Source organism: Amphiura filiformis, chromosome 1, assembly GCF_039555335.1.
Source record: "Amphiura filiformis chromosome 1, Afil_fr2py, whole genome shotgun sequence".
In the NCBI taxonomy this organism is placed as follows: Eukaryota; Metazoa; Echinodermata; class Ophiuroidea; order Amphilepidida; family Amphiuridae; genus Amphiura; species Amphiura filiformis.
The window spans coordinates 66395685-66416985 of NC_092628.1; the positions used below are offsets into that span (position 1 = coordinate 66395685).

General features: G+C 36.1%; 2 protein-coding genes and 1 long non-coding RNA gene across 3 annotated transcripts; all 3 read left to right on the plus strand.

Annotated features, from left to right (window-relative positions):
* The first annotated feature begins 2516 nt into the window (after positions 1-2516).
* Positions 2517-11307, plus strand: LOC140162410 (membrane frizzled-related protein-like). The gene is made up of 4 exons (XM_072185633.1): positions 2517-2547; positions 9078-9191; positions 10453-10818; positions 11057-11307. The coding sequence occupies exons 1-4, from the start codon at positions 2517-2519 to the stop codon at positions 11305-11307; spliced, it is 762 nt and encodes a 253-aa protein (XP_072041734.1).
* A 74-nt stretch (positions 11308-11381) lies between these two features.
* Positions 11382-13421, plus strand: LOC140151345 (uncharacterized). Its single transcript, XR_011858929.1, has 3 exons — positions 11382-11733; positions 12168-12284; positions 12859-13421. It is a non-coding gene; the product is annotated as an uncharacterized lncRNA (long non-coding RNA).
* Positions 13422-13881: 460 nt separating this feature from the next.
* LOC140162415 (bone morphogenetic protein 1-like) lies at positions 13882-20279 on the plus strand. Its single transcript, XM_072185646.1, has 6 exons — positions 13882-14128; positions 14562-14933; positions 16252-16371; positions 17637-18005; positions 18277-18387; positions 20089-20279. The coding sequence occupies exons 1-6, from the start codon at positions 13882-13884 to the stop codon at positions 20277-20279; spliced, it is 1410 nt and encodes a 469-aa protein (XP_072041747.1).
* Positions 20280-21301: the final 1022 nt, after the last annotated feature.

A 21301-nucleotide genomic window follows, 5' to 3' on the forward strand; every position in this document is an offset into this window, starting at 1 on the left:
ACGTTCTGAGTCATTGCGCATCATAATTATGTTCATGCTTGAAATTTGTGACGGGAAGTCGCATCCACTGGAAATCCATTCTAAAATACATATTATGCATTATCATGACATGGTTATTGGCCTATAGGCTATGCTTAATCATGATGGTCGGAAAAATAAGTTAATAATAGGGGCCTAATGCAAAATGATGCACCAATTGGCTTTTATTTGAGGATAATATTCCCCTCACAAGTCGGGTCCGTTGAAATCTGTTATGCCCAAAATAATACGAATAATAAGTGTAAACTTTTACACCAAATGACTTTATTGTGCCTTTCATAACTTTTTGAAAATAATTCTCCAACTTCTGAGGGAGCACATCCCCTCAGGCACCCTTCTCCGTCAAAAAAGAAAAGGCTAACTTGCATTTATCCATATAGGCCTAATTGAGCAGGTTCATACCCATGCAGAAGTCAGGTCCGCAGGAAATTTGTTAGGAATTATAGGCCTATCTTTCATAGATATAATGACTATAGGCCTATTATAGCACATCCCCCTCAAGCAAAACAGAAAAGCCTAAACTTAGGCTGAATTGAAGGAATTGTTGAGCACGAGTGTTAAATATAGGCGGAGACTGGGGTAATTGTGGCCCGGGTAATTGTGGCCCCTTTGTCTTTATCAGGGTGTCTTTATACTAAGCATTGGTCTAGGTGGCTTAACTTTGTATTGTATGAAAGAGTGGTCTTTATGTTACTGTTTGGTGAAAAAATATTCAAATAGCATTAAAATTTTTATGAGGGGGGTCTAATTAGCGGAGCGACATCGCAAATGGCTCTAAAAAAGTGGCAAGTCCACTTTTTATTCATAGTGGTGGTACTTATTGGTTGTATCACTGACTATTTTGTATGTGTTTGACATGAAAGGTAATCATAACAGTTCCCATTGATATAACAATTTTATAAAAAAATTGTTTATTTAATGAGCTAAATTTGCATATTATGTAATACCCGGCTTGGGATAAATGTGGCCCCTGTTCATGTCTTAAGGGGGTACTACACCCATTGCATTTTTTTTGCGGTTTTTTGCATTTTGTGAAGAAATGAGAAAAAGAAAATGGACAAAGTGGTATGCAAAATGAAGGGGCAAATCTTCTCGTTATATTGGTGGCATCGGTATGAATGTAGCTTACATGCTTTTGAAGATAGAAGCCAAAAGGAGGTACATCACTCATGCTTTAAATTCACTTCATTTTGGAAAGCTTGCTATCAACGGATTTCGTTAAAATTTTGGATACGTGTTGCCAACGCATTAGAGAAATAATGTTGATATGTAAAATGGGAATAAGTGGTTCCTGATGGCTTCATGAACTTGGTGATTTTCAGAGCTCCACATCTATCAAAAACGAACTGGTTAAAATGCTTCTATTTTCAATGTTGAGCTATATTTTGTATTTGTAACTAGCGACATTATTTCACTGAAACTTACTTAAGCCATAGGTAACAGGTTACCACAACCATACTACAGCAAGGTTGAAAAAAATTGCATTTCTCGTCACCTATACCCACCATATTCAATAAGACTCGTAAGCTTAGATTTGCTAATTTTGGTAACTATTTTGTCGTTATTTTCTAATCCATTTCAACTAGGAACTCCAAAATTGATACAGTGATATAATATTTTAAGTGGATTCATATTTGTTGTGTCTTACCTATCATTGTCGCTATCCAAGGCAAAAAAAAGCAAATATATTCCATAGAATTCTGCACTCGCCACGGTATCCGAATTTTGACACGCGAATTTTGACATCACCCGTGCGTTATAATTACTTTTTATATATAACGAGCTGTCTCCGGGCTGGTTATAACCAGTTGCCGTGTTTTATGCATGTATATATTTAGGTATTTTTAAGCTATTCTGGCGTATGGGGCAATCCCAATATGGAGCCATGGAGTATGAAAAAAAAAATTGGACAAGCCAAGACGGGCCGGGGAAAGGAATTTGGGAAAATTGGGCAGATCGAAGGGGGAAAAGCGATATTTGGTGCACATTAAATGGGACACGACTGATTTTTGAATAACACGCACTTTTGGAAGTCACGTCACGGGTAGGCCTATGCCTACAGTATTACGCAGTAAAAATCATGAAAAATTTCCTGCATGTTATCCGGCACGCTACGTAGGCCCTACGCTCGCATTTAGACATTCCCATCTATACAATTTTAAAGGCCTATCCAGTAATCCCAGCAAAGTGTGAAAAATTAACATTAATTATAATGTCTAAAAGTGAAGGATACCCCGGTAAGTCATTTAAATTGTCATTTGGTATTTTTGAAATATAATATTTGGCACATAGGATCCTATCAGCAGTAGGCCAATTGATGTAGGTGGCCTATCATAGGCTTAGCTAGTAATCAGATTCGTGTAAAATGTCTGATGATTTTTTTCTCGGGATGAGATTTTGTCTTTAGTAGGCCTACTCGGTGTTTGGCTAATAAACCACTAATACTATAACAACAAACAGGGACAACAAAGGCGATTATGGCCGGGGAAGGGAAGGGGAATGCAAGAGGTAAGAAATTTCAGTTTGTAGGCCTACACCATTTGGAAATCCCCCATGAGCCCCTTATCATGCTTATTGAATATTTTAGTAGTGTTATGACCCCGGGCTAACTTTTATTTTTCCGTGTTATGTACGCCAAAATAATTAAATTGCGGAATTGTAGGCCTATACTCGTGCTTTACACCGATGATTCAGTTTATATTATCGCAACTCGCCATCTGGGGCGGTGAATTGCTTTCCCCATGCCAACAAATCTTTGCCCTCCCCACTTTGACATGCCAACCCCTCTATCGACATACCAAAACATTATCCCCCTACACCTACATGGCAGCCGGTATTCAGTTTTAGGCAGCAGGCCGAGAAGGGGCAAGCCGCAAGTTTTGGCACGTAGGCGAGTATATTATTGCAAAAGCCAAGTATTAATATACCCGGGGTATAATAGGTCTACTATTATTTAATATGTTCACGTTCTCTACTTACTTTATTAGGGCCCATTTAAAATGTCTAAAATTGCGGAATTGTTAAAATGTCTTAAATTGCGGAATTGAGCAAATTTCTCATACGTCCAGTGCCGTAGACCCATACATAAGGGGGCAATGGGGAAGCTACCCCACCCCCTGTGGGAAGTCCGCCCCCCTTGGATGCGGTCGCCCTGAAGAATTTTATTAGGGTCTTTTTGTACTTTTGAGCCTATTTTGTTTCGTCACAAATTCCCCCTTGAATGAGGGTTTCCCCTTTCACTCCTTTGCCCCCCCTTAAAATTCCTAGCTACGCCCATGACCCCCCCATGACACCACTCACGGGGAGGGGAAGAAGCACAACATACATTTCTTGATTTTATCAGGGATTTTACCAAGAGAAGGTGCTAGGCATACATGCTCATGTTTGAATCTGGCAACACGAGAACTTTGAACTTCTGCGGTAGTCTTGTAGCCGTCCGGCCCTGTTCAGTTTTATACACGCATTTGAATAGGAATTGTTTTGCGCACTTACTTAATGTTTATGGAGCACATTTTCTTCATTAGTTTGTCAAGTTGATGTCAAATGTTCTATTCTATATTATTTGGCAATAGTGTTTTTTTGCCTACAGTATGTCCAAACATGGTCCAATGTTGTAATTTGTTGTTTTTGATCGCAAAGGCCGGATATTTTTATTCCCGATTTAACTGTGCACCGCCTGAGGGCTTCGCAAGGGTGCAGAATTCGGCGAAAGTTTGACGGTAATTTTGCCTTTTTGACACTAAAACGCATTCGATCCTTAATTTTATTTCAACAAAATTTTTGATTAGGTAGCATAATGAGGCGGCTACAAACTTTTTACCAAATCTTAAAGAATTATTCTCAAATGTCTGACCTGTGTATTTCCTATTGGTAATACAAATTGACGTGTCAGCCCTAGTAGGCAGGTCGTATTTTGGACCGGTAGCGAGTCTAATACGTACTGTGTGTAAATATCGATGAATGTTAGAAACGGCAGAACCCGGTTGTGAAGAAGACTACGTGGATTGTAAGCGTCCTTACCAACCAGCCAACTTTAAGACAAATGGGTGAAAAAGGACACTCTTTCACGATGTTTTTTCATATTTTTTTATTTCACATGATTCGTGCATATATCGCCTAGCTATATATGAAAAAATATTTTTTTAGACCAATCAAACCAATATATGGGTGTAGTACGCCCTTAAGCAAATTACTTGCATCTGACCCCCTAAAAAGCTATTTTGGTCATTAATCTATTATATGTTAATCAAATTAGCCATTTGGGGTCATTATTGAAAAAAAAAAATTTAGTATGTTTTCAAGTCAAAACAAGGAAGTATAATGAACAGTCAGATCCGGCCGCAGTTTCAGCATGCAAAAATTAGCATAATAACAAGTATTTTACAAAATGCCTTAAAATGCCTTTTTCTGGTAAATAAACCAGTCCAAATGGCCTAGAATTATCGCAATGACTATAAAACATGTTATTAATAGTTATCAGGAAGAACTGGATTCACAATACTCTTTAAATTCTTTATTTTGTTCAGGGGCCACAATTACCCCTGCTTGGGGTAATTGTGGCCCCTAAAACATGTTAATTATTATGCAAATTGCAATATATTTTCCAATTATATTTATCACATCTTATAGGTACCCATTGCCTCTATCCACTCATGCAGAAATTTTACTTCTCCAGTTCATACTTAAAGAATTACATGGTAAAAATGCAAAAGGGGCCACAATTACCCCAGTTTCCCCTAAGCCTAAAACTAAAATTCGCGGCTCAGTTGGAAATCTGTAAAAAATATATGCTCCGAAAATAACCAATAAACAGTTTTGATGTGTCCGGAGAATTGAAAGTCTGCAAAATGTCGTCGAGGGAGCAAAGTTATTCTGCAGCATATAAGCTCAATTATGAAAAAGAGCAACATTTTTTTAGCATTCTCCGATTTCTCACGTTCACTAGAAAGAGTGTATCCCGAGCCCGCGATTTAATTCATAAATTGGATAGTAAAATTAGCAGGAGCTAGCAGGCACTTGAGCTAGCTACAACCCTGATCATGCTGATTAGGCCTACTCGCAAAATTATTCCCGTTGCGCCAGTTCACGTTCACAATATCGTTTGCGGCTGGGTTTTGAGACTAGGGAGTATGTGATTTATGAGACGCCTTTGAATTATGATACTGTCAGGTGACTCGGCACTGAAGAGTCTTTGATATCAGAGACGTCTTTGAATTAGCAGTGCCCCCGAACTGAAATAATAGCTAAGCTGAACTATAAACACGCTCATTGCGTACCCCAGAATCTACTCCCCTAAAAAAATTGATCAATTACTGACATGATTGATACCGTAATAATAACAATGATTTTACAAGTGCGATTGGAATTACATTGACTCATCTTTATGTCAAATTTCTATAGAATTACGATCCAGGTGTTTAGTTCAAATCATCTTCTAGATGATGCATGAAGTAATACAATTACCTTTTGAATTATAAAGACACGTAATTTAAATATCAAAGCAGTGTCAATTTGGCAGAATGCACTCCTCACTGGCTCCTCATTCAACTACTTGTGCCCCGAGAGGAAACATCTTCAACACAAACCTTTGCATGTATACACTATGGAAGTTACCAATGATTTAGGCCTATCACTGTCTTCGATGTACAAAGTAAATTATAGTACCAATTGTTTCCGACATATCTGGACATATATGATATGACTGGATAATATCAGCGAGCATGGTGGTTGAGGAAGGAAATACAACAAGAAGGAAAACAGAAGTAACGAACAATGTCCCGTGATCAAGATCGCTCGACGAAAAGGTAAGAATCACTTTATTAAAGTTTTTAAAAACATTAGGCCTTGCAATTCATTAAAGCCATGCCGTGATACCGAAAACGGACGAATTTCATGGAATCGGAGGTAGAAAACGGAAAACAGAGTTTCATAAATAAAATTGAAATAATTGACAAAAGTGAATAAAACATTAAGAAAAATATCAAAAAAATGTGTCTGTTGTTGTTTTCAATCAAACAAACGTGTAAAAAGTGCGTATAACTTCTTAAAACGACAAAACATGCTAAAACGGACAAAACACGATAAGTCATAAGAAAACGGCAAAAACGTGGAAAGTGACATAGACAAACCGGAATTTCGAAAGTAGAACACAGCAAACTTCAAGGTTTATATTCAATACATGCATGTATTTCGGCTGATCACACAACAAAATTTGGGATTTAAAGATGTAGGCTTATACGTGTAATATAAACTGGGATATTAATATCAGCAAAAAGCTCTGTTTTTTCTCATTACTATGATTACCCGGGTAGGCCTATTAACATATAACGGTCGCGACGTGTTTCGTTTCGTAAGTAGGCCTATAATGTCCAAAAGAATTGATCAAAAGTGGTAACCACCACCACCGCCACCTAAAGTAATATCCTCCAATTGGGTAAAACTAAAGCAATACATCTCAAAAATGGGAACAGAGTAATTTAATTGTAAGCCTAAGAGTAAGAGAAAAGAAAAGTTAAAAAAACGAAAGTAAACGGAATAACGACACAATCTTACCACCCAAATTCGAACAAATATTGTATCAATAATTATGATACTAAGACACAATTAACTTTTTACAAAGACACAAAATTTTAATTGGTCAGTTGAAAACGTGATCAAAGACATGACAGAACAGTCTTGTTATAGGCCTATCGTCGGACCTAGGGCTTCTAAAATACAACTTCTTTCTCGCTGTTGTGTCGATGAATCTCTTTTAACTGTTTGGACTAAAATTCGGTGAAATTGAACAACACATAATTTAATAGAATTGACACTAAGAAATGTGAAAGCATGTTAGCTCATAAGATGTAGACACAATTTTCTTTCATGACATTTTAAACATGTTTAAAGAATAATAATACTTCAAGATTAATAACATCAGTTTGAAAAAGGCTTATCGACCGCAAGCCGAACAATTTTTGTTGCGAGAAATAGTCAAAAATTCATCAATAAAACATTTAACATGCATGTCAAACAAATTGAGCGTAGAAAGCAAGGTCCAAATAATTTAAAGTATAAGCTTATAAAATGAAGTCTAAATAAGCATTAATTTCCAAAGTGAGGGTATACACACATCTTGCATTTAAGGGATCTGGAATGAGCGTTTTGAGCGTTTCGACACTATTTTTTGTGGGACATGAGAGCACATCAGACATATCGAATTGCATTCTGAATACGAAGAATGTCTTTCTGATATCAATAATTTTTTGATATTCACGATATGGTACAAATTTTATGACAAATTATTAAAATTTGATATTTTTCACATTTTCGATATATAACAGTCCTCGAAGTAAATTTTATAAATCTAATGATATATTCTAGCGTATGTAGCTGGGAGGAAAAGCCGACGATCAATTGAAAATTTTGACCTTTCATATCGAAGATATGGATTTTTTCCCCCCAAAGACCAATTTTTTTGCTGTTTTGGGAAAAAATCCATATCTTCAATACGAAAGGTCAAAATTTTTAATTGATCGTCGGCTTTTCATCCCACCTACATACACTTTAAGTATAAATCATCACATTTATAAAGTTTACTTCGAGTACTGTTAAATATCAAAAATATCAATTTTTAATCATTTGCCATAAAATGTGTATTACATTGCGAATTTCAAAAAATCTAAATTATTTGATATCATCAGGACATTCTTCGTATTCAGAATGCAATTCGATATGTCTGATGTGCTCTAATGTCACACAATAAATACTGTCCAAAGGTTCATACCCCACCCCTAAGTACAACTTACAATAATATCTGAAGGTTATTGACGTCATAATTCGATAATATGTATGTTTACTTCGAGTGATGTATCCATCCGTTGTTGGCAATTGATTTTCTTCAAGTAGTTTAATCTATTGTTTATTATCTATTGTTGTTCTGTGTATTGTATTTTACTTATCAATCTCTTGGTGTTTCTAGAGGTTTGCTTGAGGTTATAAAAGGTCAGCGTGCACGTATTATCTAGATTCTTTTGTTTAGCGTGCACTTTATCTAGATTCTTTTGTTTAGCGTGCAGGTTTATATAATTTGTGCACGCTGACTTCAGATAACCTCGCTGAAGAGCGATTCGTAAAATATAATGCACTGGACAACAATGGATAATAAACAATAGAGTGATGCACTAGAAGTGTATGGAAAGGTAAAGAGGTAGTCTAAAAGAAAAAAATCAATTACAAGATGTTTATCTCCAGTTTGCCATTTCATTTGTACGACAGGCAGAATTCAAATGTGTGTATATACATGAAATAAATTATAAGAAAATGTCCGGACGAAATTATATTATGTGACGATGCAATTGAATAAAGAAATACGTAGATACGTAAATAAAAAAGTAACTAACCCCCTTAAATAATGGCCATTATTCAAAAAGGGGCTATTGTATTACAAATCTGTAAAATGCGTTGGAAGCATAATTTATTTCTGCGCATTTTGACACACCTCATTTGATACGATAGCCCAGACAACAATAAAACACCGGTCAATTTAATGTAGTGAGATCCAGATTTGAAAGTTGCACTCACATAAAAGTTTTTACAATACAAAAACACTCAGATATAGATTTCCTTCCATTACACTGAATACAAAATCAATACAATTTACTGCAACTTTCAAATCTTGGGTTACATTGATGTACGCTGTGACGTCAATATTTAGTCAATTGCTACAAATGAGGTGTCAAAATGTGCAGAATTAAATTCTGCTTCCAACGCATTTGACCGATTTGTAACACAATAACCCGTTTTTAATAATGGTCATTATTTAAGGGGGGTTATTTACTTTCTTTGAGATGTTTATAATTACACTGCAGTCACAATGAATTCAACTGTCCTTACATTAGAAATGGAATCATATCATGGTAATGGGAAAAATGAGAAATATAGGTGACACTATATTGGTGTTTTATTGTGGCACAAAATAATAAGCAATGTTGTAACAAGTTTTCTTATTCTATAGAATGCCCTTACTAAACTCGCTCTTTTCTTTGTCATTTTGTTAGGATCATGCTACGATGGTGGACTCATTTGTATTCCAGGACGGCAATGCTCAAACTCATCCAATGAATGTGATGGACTACCGGCGTGTTTTGATGGCTCAGATGAGTTCAATTGTCGTATGAAACAACTGTTTTTTAAAAATAGCTAATATTATTTTGATATTACGAATTATTATGAATCAAAGAATGACGTGGTTGAGGGCGTAGAATTTATTTAATCAATTTTGTTGGCCTATTATCTGACAAACTATAACATCCAATTTGAATGTACTAAGTAATCAACTACGACAATAACAACGAACAACGACAATATCATAATCACGCTATTAGCTATTAACAGCAACTGTACAACAACACTATTTTATTCATACAGCGTGATACAAGTAAACTCATCAAAGAAAAGTTTAAAACTAGTCAACAACACTCACGTTTTTGTCTGAATAACTCATGTTTGTGACGCTTTTGTACGAAATCTAGAAGGTATCCGTTGTAAATGAAAATATCATTCAAAAGAGCAGATTCGGCAAGTCTTAAGTTAAAAACAGAATTGTTTTATTAATTGCTTGCACCAAACCCGAGTTATACTTATTTGAATAAAACCAATCATTTTCCTAGCTGCACACGGTTTCACTTACCATGTGTGTAGTGTATTGATTGGTGTGCGCTGGCGCTATGTTCAAATGCAAAATCTACGACGGTGCTGTAGTTTGTATGGATACCTCCTCGTCTACCATGATATCTCTTATAACTCGTGTAATTCATACGTCTTCCGAATGGTCCGACTGAAATTTGATTGGGAAATGTTGCGAAGGTGGTTGCGTCTTGAGCTGCTGATCTTTGGGTCTATTTGCAACGCATGCCTAACTCTAGCAATGTTTACTTGTGATCTGGCTGTTCGTAGTTTTCCGGACCCTGAAGCTTCAGGATGTTGGATAATTAGAGTCACATGATTCGAAGCTTGTCTACATTTTTTATATAGCTTACTTACAATGTACTTGATATCCGATCAGCTGTGGGAAACTGAAGACCAAAGAGACGATGAACTCCACGCGGACTCCTAGTTTCATGAAATGTTGTCGCCATAATTGAAGTGCCATATCGTTTCTTTGTGTTCAGTATGATCATGAATACATGCTTGGGAAGAGAAATAGCGTGCAGCTACAAATATGGGTGCTTTTATTCAATGAGTATAACTCGGGTTTGCAGTAAGCAAATACAACAATTCTTTTTTTAAAAATTTAGACGTTCAGAATCTGTTCTTTTCAATGATATTTTCATTTGCAGCAGATTCCTTCTAGATTTCGTACAAAAGCGCCACAAACATGAGTTTAATTCATTTTGAATCACCCTGTATTCTTACTTTTGTGTCTCTTTGCAGATGGATGTTCACGAGATGCGCAATTTGTCCAAATGGAACTGGATGAAGTTCAGTACATAACTTCGCCTAACTACCCTGTCTCTTACCCGTCCAATCTCAATTGTATCTGGTTGATTTTTGGTACTGACGACAATGAAGGCATCTTTACTGTCCGCTTTCTGCAATTCGAAACAGAGGTCAATTTCGATGTGCTTGCAATTGGAATTGGAAACGACTCAACGGAAAACCGAATTCAGGAATTCCATGATTTCCATTTTGTCAACTCCATCTCGTTAAATGTGTCGTCTTTTTGGATATCCTTTACTACTGATAGTCGGGTGACAGCATCTGGGTTTGTTGTGACAATTGAACGAAGGACATCTTCAGGTAATTCATAAAACGAATATCATCGGGGGATTCATCCCTGAAGACAGGACGTAATCGTCTCAAGCTTGGATAGTTTTTTAGTAAGACTACAATACACGACAAAAAAAATTGCCTACGTCTTGAATCACGAAATTGTTAATATGAAAGGTACATGGTCCAGACATTCGGAATGATCAGCCGGCCACAACAAACCTTTTATCATTTTTGTCTTTCTCTTGTCTCTTGTATTGCTTTTTAGTCTCATGCTTAACAGAAGAGTTTCAATGTATGTCCTGGCAAGTGTGTCTTGATCACAGCTTTGTATGCGACTTGTTCCCTCACTGTCCGGATGAATCTGATGAAACACAATGTGGTAAGCATATGGTGTTGATTTTCAATGTTCTTTGCACACGTATATTTTCTGCGTCGTCATCCGCAGGTTGGTCACAAGGAGATTTCCCAAAAGTTTCTCTTAAAGTCCAGAGTATTATTTTTAATCCAGGGAAATAGTACGTATCAACATACTGACATTGTTAATTTGTTTGTTTTTATTGCTATTTGAAAAACACTTAGATCCATGTCGAGAAAAGTATATCGAAGTGCAAGACGACAGTAATATAACATTTTATTCGCCATCATATCCCGAAAAATATCCAAATGGACTTGAATGTGAATGGCTTATTGTGGCACCAAGATACCGAAGTCTCGTAATCATCTTCATTGAATTCAACATGGCCGATTCATACGACAAGCTTCAAATAGGAATCGGCCCAAACGTTACGACTGATTCGCTAGTTATTGAAGTAACTAAAACCAAGTTTCCAGAGAGAGTCATTTTGGACACTAATGAAGCCTGGATAAAACTCGACGCTTCGTCGTATTATTGGAATGTTAACGACATGAGGTTTGCATTACTACTGACACAAGACGATAAATGTAAGCAAGATAACTTGAAAAGAGAACAAACTTTCGTCTTGATGGAGGGTGTGTGTGGGAGGGGAAATGTGTGGTGTTTGTTTGGGGTGTGTGTGTGGGGGGTGTGTGTGTGGAGTGCGTAAGGTACCGTGTGAAGGCGTTATACATACAAACTCGAACAAAGTCATCGAAATTCAAAACATAATGTTATCTCACTTTCTGATGACATCCCGTGGATGTGGGATGAAATATTAAAGTAAGTCAAACATTTTTGTTGAGAGAACTGTTAAAAATAATTGTTTATCAAAGACATAAACGTTGTTTATCCTAATCCGGTCAAAACTGTCCTTTTACTAAGTTTAGCCTTATACTGAATCACAACTGTTTTTTGACAATTTTAAATTATTATTAATATGTCTGGTTTCCTTTTCGACGTTTCCTTCGCATTCTCGTAGCATCGTGTAAACCTGATGAATTTCTTTGCGCGTCTGGTTTTGGATGTCTGCACAAGTCACGTGTGTGTGACAACCATAAGCTCTGTCTAGATCATTCAGATGAACCGGATACATGTGGTAAACTGTTAATGATAATTTGTTGTAACCATTGTGATACGTGTGGTAAACTGTTAATGCTAACTTGTTGTAAACATCCTGATACGTATGGTAAACTGTTAATGCTAAATCGTGATATATTGTAAACTGTTAATGCTATCCTAATACGTGTTGTAAACTGGAAATGCCAACTTGTAAACATCGTGATACGTGTCATACGTGTGGTAAACTGTTAATGCTAACTTGTTGTAAACATCCTGATACATATGGTAAACGGTTACTGCTAACTTGTTGTGAACATCGTGTTATTGCTTTGTGTAGACTAGTTAATATTATATGCATCGCTGTCGTCGCTGTAATCGGCATCGTCATCATCATCGTCAATATTATCTCCTTGTAGAATATAAGCACTAAAATTACGTATCGGATACCCGTAAAATGGAATGATCGAACTGGTTGATTCTCCCACGCGTTGCTTTTGCTCAGTTGATAATAATTATTACTTCTGATTCAAACGTTAAAATTGTATTTTGATTGTTATTTTAATTTATAAAGTTTTCTTTGTTGATTCTTTTTCATGTCGTAATCTTCGCAGATTTTTGTGGCAGCGAAATCATCGAGCTACAAGGGAATCCGCATTTACATTATATTCCCCACTGTACCCAGATAATTACCCATACCTGATATACTGCCAATATTTCATCAAAACAGATGCTACCTTCATTGTTATCAAATTTGAAATATTTCACGTCTCGTTGTTCGATTATCTTAGTGTTGGATTGGGAACTAATATTACTGAACAAAGCAAGATTGTATATTTAAGCGAAGGACACGCTCCCAACACGGTCACTGTAAATGATTCGTCAATTTGGATAACATTCCAATCCACATTTTATTTCACAAGTGAAGGTTATGTGATACAAATACAACCAAGTGAATATTATGGTAAGCATTTATGAATATTTGTTAAGAGATAAACATTATACTTATTTTATATTGGTATCCTGATTGTTCCTTTTGAATGGTAAATTTATACATCCTTCACTACCGAAGGCCTTCACCGCTACCAAAGGTTTTTGTGGCTGTATAAACAGATTGTCTGAATTAATCTAAGCTAATCTATATCTCTATAATATCTTTACATAATTGGCAGTGTCTTGTTTGGATGAAGAGTTTGCTTGTGCGTCTGGTTACGGGTGTCTCAACCACACTTTACGTTGTGATTATAATCCTCAGTGTATTGACGAATCAGATGATTACAATTGTGGTAATGATATGTTTTAATCAGTTTCTTGCATTGTTGTTGTGCAGAAGTCTTTCTAAACACAAACCAACTCAATACTTTAACGTGTGTAAATATGGTTTATTTTTTCACTGTCGAACGATAATCTACATTTTACACTCTGCTTACGGAATCGCAGAAAGCCGGACAACGTCAAATGATTCTTGCAGAGATGATAACATTTCGTGATTGATGTTTCTATTATTTTCAGGGTTGCTATGGTGTAGCGACAGTCATATTACACTCGTTGACAACGACACCTACCTTCTTGAATCGCCGTGGTATCCCCGTTTTTATCCTCTTGACATCTACTGCATCTGGTTTATAGTTGATAGTATGGAGACCGACCATCCATTTATCTTGTTTCGGTTTCGAAGTTTTGAATTAGACGACAAAGAAGATTATTTTGCTGTTGGAATTGGAGATATTGTTAGATTGGATCGTCACGTGCTTCGTTTAAATGGAAACAAAGCTCCAAATACCTTCATTGTGAACTCCTCTGCCATCTGGATGTATTTTAATTCTGATGATAGGTATCAATATAATGGTTTCCGAATCGGAATCACGCGGTTATCCCAGTTTGGTGAGTAATGAATCATTTTAATTTTTTCATTATGCGCATTATCTGATACTTGCATGTAACACATATAGTTTCTTTTCAAGTTTCTTGTCAGGAATACGAAACAAGCTGCCAGGATGGTGCTCTGTGTTTCAACGATTCACTGATTTGTGATGGCGTTACTCAATGTTTGGATGGTTTCGATGAATCAACGTGTGGTGAGTCTAGCTACAAATGGAATAGTAATTATGTATCAAACTTACATTCGCTACCGTCAAATTCGGACTCGCACGCACAAACGCACCTAAACAAGATACGGTGTTACATCGGGACAGGAACATGTCATGTCCTTTTTCATAATTGTCCATTACGTAACATTCTCACAGATAACTCTTGCCTGCGTTATATTCCAAGAAAACCCCTAACAAAATCTGATCTCTGATATTATTCTCTTTAGGAGTGTGTGGTGAAGAAATCATCAGCTTAGATCTAGAAGAGGACCTCTTTCATCGCCTGCGGAGTCCATATTACCCTAATAAATATCCTACCAGTTTGTTCTGTGTCTGGTTGTTCAGTTCTCCTGCTCAAGGCTTCATAACATTTAGATTCTACCATTTCAAAGTGGAGACAAACTATGATTTTCTTCACATTGGACGAGGACACAATATTTCAATTTGGTACGAGATTTACAAGCTTCACGGCCATGCTGACAATGCCAAACCTAATAGTATTACTATTAATGGAACCGAAGCATGGGTAACCTTTGAAACCGATAGCATCTTATCCTACAGTGGATTTGACATCTCTGTGGAATGGACGAGATATTATGGTATGTATATTGTTTTCATTCCCAGACTTTACGTCAAACATGACCCTATGTTTCATCAAGACTGTGTGACATGATACTATTTCAGGATGGGAAGCAATTTAGATGACATACGACTTCAGCGCTTTGTATGCTGGTATTTGACTGGTTATATTGCGAGATTTTTCAAGTCTTTTGCAAATACATGTAGAACAATTCTAGAATGGAAAACAAAGTCAACTGTTGCAATTTGTATAAATCTTATTCCTCTATGGAATACAAGGTGTCCCAGAATGATTTATACTGTGTTTGATCAAAATATCAAATATATATAGTCAACAGTGTATCTAATCTTAATAAGTGCAACACATGTCTCCTACTTATTCTGTGACTTTCATGGAAATAGCTTGATTCGTTTTGGCGTGACATGGCTATTACTGAAAATGGACAAAAACTGCATGTGTGTAATTTACAGTGCAAAGGCATCATAACACATGGATCCTTTATCACCATCGTTAAGCCGCACTGTGCAATATATTGGAGAAATCCTACATTCTTTTATAGGAAATACACCAAATTTGGCACAGATGTAGAGCTTACAATGCTAAATAATTCTTGACATGGGATTAAGTGAAACATTTCAATATGATATCGGATATTTAGGTTGAAAAACTTACTTTTTATGTGATTTTAAATACATTTTAATTTTAGTAAATTTTAATCGTCTTCATTACGCAGCTGTGGGTTTGCCCATATACTGTGGACATAAATGCATGCTTTGACACTAAGGACGAACCTTCTCTATACTTTAATGAAAAATCCATCTCTGCCGACATTTCAAATGATGAAACTCACACACCGCAATAATTGTCTTCAAAACTGCCGCCAAAGAAAGAATAGTTTAAGGTCACTCAAGCATAGCAAATATTTTATTCCATACAAGGATTGTTTCATAATATCATAAATGAACGATAGATATCGACTATTTAGTAGAAGTAACAACATGATACTGCATAACATTTTCCAAATAACTTTGTGCTGAACAGTTAGTAATTTTACAGATTTTCAAAATAGGTTGCTTTGTCAAAACTTGGAATTCACCATTTTTACGCAATCCTCTCTAACTTCTACTAGAAACGTCCAATTTTTAAAATCTAAAAAATCTGAGAAAGCTAAATATATGTAGAACTTAAAATGCAAAACAATGTGACCAATAGAAATGCCGTTCATACCCACGAAAATCCATCTTTCCGGGTATAAATCATTCTGGGACACCCTGTATAACAAACATTAATTTCGAAACTGTTCTAAGCCGTATTCGTTCTTGTTGATTGAATTACAGTTCCTTGCAGAAGTAGTGAGTTCAGATGTCATTCAGGATATGGATGCTTAAGTAGAAGCCTTGTATGCGATGTCCATCCTACTTGCAATGATAAGTCTGACGAATTAAAATCTGTCTGCTGTACGTATAATAGTTTCAGATCAAATGTTACTTATTACAGAAGTTGAAATAACCACATGGTGAAACACATAGTGCACTTACGTCCACGGCGAATTCACACTGACCTTTCCAGCCATAAACCCGCTTATTGAAGATTAAACCGATATATGCAGTACTAAACCATTATATAGTAATCTATTGTCCAATGCAAATTTATTACCACCTGATAATATTGATCCAATGAGCGACCGAATTGTCCGCTACGGACGACTAATCCAATCGATAATGAGTCTATTGACATGTACGAACGGAGCCCCACTCATCGAGTTTTGGGATATTTTTCACTGGTTTGCAGCTGTTTGCTGTCATTTACTCGTCAAGGCGGAGTACCTTTATTATAAGGACTATGCCAATTATTTAAAGATTGACATGTAGAGAATAAGCCATAATTGATTGACAGAAAGTACTAAATTTGTACCTATGACGGTATTATGACGACAATCTTCAAAATACGATCAAAAAATGGCTGCCCGGTGAAGTAAAATGTGCATTGGAATAACACGGCGAGTTTGGATAGATGGTAGGATTTCTTTTTAATAAAATGTATGTTCCCCGTTATTAAAGCTTGTACCGGGTTGAAGATTCAGATATTTGGAAAAGAATAAGTAATTGAAACAGAGAGAAGGTACTAAAATCATAGCTTTTATACTTTTTGATATATGATACTAACTAATTCATCCCCAATATCTACGATACAGCGCTACCAGTAGGGTTCAATTCAGCATCAAAGTTACGTAATGTTACTATGTCAACGGGATCACGCTCTTGAGTAATGAACCACGATCAAAACAATCACCACACAAAGTATATGGCACTTGAAGGCATACCAACATAGCGTGATCCGGTAACCAAGAGGATTATGTAACCACTTCGATGCTGAATTGCCTATTGTGAGTGCCCCTGTGTTGTGTGCATACATGTAGTTAACAATAACTGCATGATGACGCAATTTATGTATAAAGCTTCAAAGCGACAGAGGCATACAGCTCAAAAGTACTTGTCAACTTACAATGTAATATAATATGTTTTGAATAAAGTTAACCGTCTAGATATCAGAATCGATGTGATCCGCAACTGTGGCAATGTTGGCATAGTAGTAGCCGCCTTTTGCTTATCCGATCATGCCTTGTGGAAGTGAAAGTATTTAGAATATAATTATAATCTTTTTTGAATAAAATAAACCGCCTTGACGTGAGCTTTTTCTTTACTTGTTGTATGACATCCAGACAATGAAGTTTGCGGTCAGCAATTTCATACAGTGTCATCAACCGAAGCATCGTCCATATCATCACCCGGTTACCCAGCACAATATTCTAACAACATCCATTGTCAATGGACATTCGTGACGCGCAATGGACAGAAAATATTGTTAGAAATAATTGATTTTGAACTGGAGCGTGGTTTTGATACGTTAATGATAGGAGGATATGGATCTACAGGTGTTACATACTACCATATTGTCACATTGACTGGCACGGTTAGACTCCATACCATACCATCCCTAAATACGTCAATGCAACTTGAGTTTTCAACGGACAGGACAGGTATTGGGAAGGGATTTCGAGTGAATATTCGACAATTTATCGGTACTGAAGGTTAGTTGATAGAACTATCTTGCTGAGGAGTTTTATACCCGAGTGTTATGTTCCTTATTTGTCATTAGCTCTGTATTAGTCTAGGTGAACTCGGGTCGCACCTTCACTTTATGTACTGATCTATGGTAACGTGAGCAACATAGAATGTTTCTGTTCCAAAGATGTGTGCTGAAAATTGCCCCTTCTTATTAAATTTAGCGAAACATTGGTTGTCCTATTTCGGTCTGCTGAGCCTTTCTTAACATACTTAAACAATGTGTTCTTTCAACAGTTGCTTGCACGGCGGATGAGATAGATTGCGGTGGAGGATTCTGTGCTGATATCACTGCCAGATGTAATGGATTTAATGACTGCTTGAACTATGTAGATGAAGAAAACTGCAGTATGTGAATGACAGTGATACACATATCCCCGCCCCACCTTACTGTCAGTCCATTATTAAACACGCTTTTAGACAGAAAAGGTTTTTTTTACTGATACTCACTCCGAAATATTTCAATTCCTATCAGGAATCTTGATCACTCGGGTGTTTCTAGATGTTACTAGTACCGGCAACACTGTCTGGTCTTGATGACGTAGCCAAACTTCCTGGTTGTTGTTTATTTATGAGCTGGTCATAAATATTGTCTAGTTCGTACGCCCACTCGTCTTTATTTATGGTGTTATAGCTTCAGCTTCTTTAAGCTAGCGAGTGGTCTTTTCTGCATCTTGAGCAAACATCCGAGCCTCCTCCCAATAACGTGAGTTTGACCTGCTACATGTTCTACAGTGGCCGATTTGTGAATTTCAGATATTGAGGTTTTCTTTGTGACCTACTCCCCATTCCAGATAAATACAGCACTAATTTTTTGGGATTAAAAAAATATGATCAAGTTCTGCAAAATAAAACATAGCTAAATCCTAATCCTTTAGTTAGTCCTAACTGGCAATAAAAGTAAAATTTTAATATTTGGCCAATTTCTTGAAAAAAGAGCCAAAAACATGCATTTTTGTCATGTTTTCTGACAATCGAGTCACAAAAATCAAAGACTTGGAACAAGTCTAAGCATTCAAAATCTTGAGTAGATGCCGCAATTTTGCTCTAATTCCCACTTTTTTGTGTTACTATAATTAAATAATGGGTTATAAAAATGAAACATGTCTTTTCCAATAACGAGAATGCATAAACCGAAATTAGTCTTAGTACAAGTCTTTGACCTTGATTGTCACAGCATACGAAAAACACCCTAAAAACGCATGTTTTTGGCCCTTATTTTCCAAAATTGGCCAAATATTAAAATTTTACTTTTATTGCCAGTCCTACTAACTAAAGGATTAGGATTTAGCTATGTTTCATTTGGCAAAACAGGATAATATTTTGTTATCCCAAAAAATTAGTGCTGTATTTTTCTGGAATAGGGAGTAGTGAAACTTTTGGCACTGACATTTTCTGGTTCGGATAACCTAGTGCGGTAGTGCCGAACAGACGACCTGTTTCCCCGATGTAGATTTTTGGACAGATTTGGCTAGGGATTTCGTATATTGCCTCTGCAGTCTGTAGTGGGTCCTGTTTGGAGACACACGCATGTTGCGAAGTGTGCGGTGTGGTTCGAATGAGGTAGAAAAACCATGACACCACAATTGCTTCCTTACCATTTTTCCTGGTCAAAATCCCCAACGACTAGGCTATATGAACAATATTTATATGTTTTGATGAATCCAAGTGTATCGCTATGAGTTTTAAAATTTTGGACTCGACAAAACTCATAGCTCGACCAATAAATAATGTGCTCAATCGATATCACTATCCTATTCTTACGGATCCCGAAATATGTCCTTTTCCTGTAGCGCTTTGAGATTTAATTGTGTATTGCGCTTTATAAGTATGGTTATTATTATTATTATTATTATTATTATTATTATTATTATTATTATTATTATTATTATTATTATTATTATTATTATTATCGCTATTATTATTAGTAGTAGTATATGTATTATTGTTATTTTTATTATTATGATATCACTGTAACATTGTATAAAGTCACCTAAAATGAGTAAATAACAACACGAATTGTCTTCTTGTCATCCTGATTTCTGGTAGCGTCCATTAATTGTCCCGTGGGAACATACAGATGTGAAGAAACGAACCAGGCTAAATATCAGATGTGTTTATATCTGGATAAGGTGTGTGACGGTGAATTGAATTGCCCTCTAGGAGATGATGAGAAACAATGTGGCAAGTATTGGAAGATATGGTGGGCCGATTGGAGTAACCAGCTCCTAGTTTTATAATTAGTGGGAACATCTTTCTTATCTATATTCAAACGAATGTTAGTCGTTAAGATTTAATACTCTACATTACTTTCTGATTGGGCCAAATTAGCAAAACAGAAAAGATACCTTATTATTGTCAAATATTTGGGAATTTTCTTTAAAACAGATCACAAACGTTGCCCACCAGGATGCTATTGTCGTTACTCCCAAACAGTGTCAACAGTGTTACTTGTCACGTGTACTGATGGATGGACATTAGATCTGATTGAAGGAATTCCACAATTAACTTATCAATTGTAAGTATTATCATAACGTGTGTTTTATGTCGACGCTGAATGGGATGCACCATGAGCTATACGCTTGCGAAGTGATCGGATCAATTACCATAGCAATAGGTGAAAACAATTTTTAAATACATTACGCTGCACTACAAGTAGGCATGTCCACTAAAAATTGAAGTACTTTTAAATTGATTCAGACCTAACTTATTGGCTGGGAATTTATGAAAGAAACATTTTGGCGTTTAAATAATCTTAATCGGACGTTTCATTCCAGAGATATGGCCTTTCGAGTGTCACGGTTTTATATAGGGCTGCTAGAACATTTTAAAAAAGTTAAAGTCCAAAAAGGAATACTAACAGAAAGTGCAACTTTAAGGTACTTTTTCTTAATGTATTTATTAACTAGCGTTATCTGGAACATGATATTTGCTTATAACAACATGAAAATAAGATCATCCTGAAAATTTAATCAATTTTGTTGACATACAACCAAAAAATATAAGACCTCAAAACCCATGGTTTGTTTGGTGAAACTCAAGCATGATCATAGATGGCCGCCATGGAAAATATCTCCATAGAGGAGATGAACAATAAGTGCATTATTTCAAATGAATAGCGGTAGTCTTAAACATTGTTCAATCTTTTAAGGTCAGCACATTTTATCTTCAAAAATTATTATATTTCATCATGGCATAAGTTTGGTAACATTAATCACTACCAATTTTGAGAAATTTGCTCCAACTCGAAGGTTATCTTTAC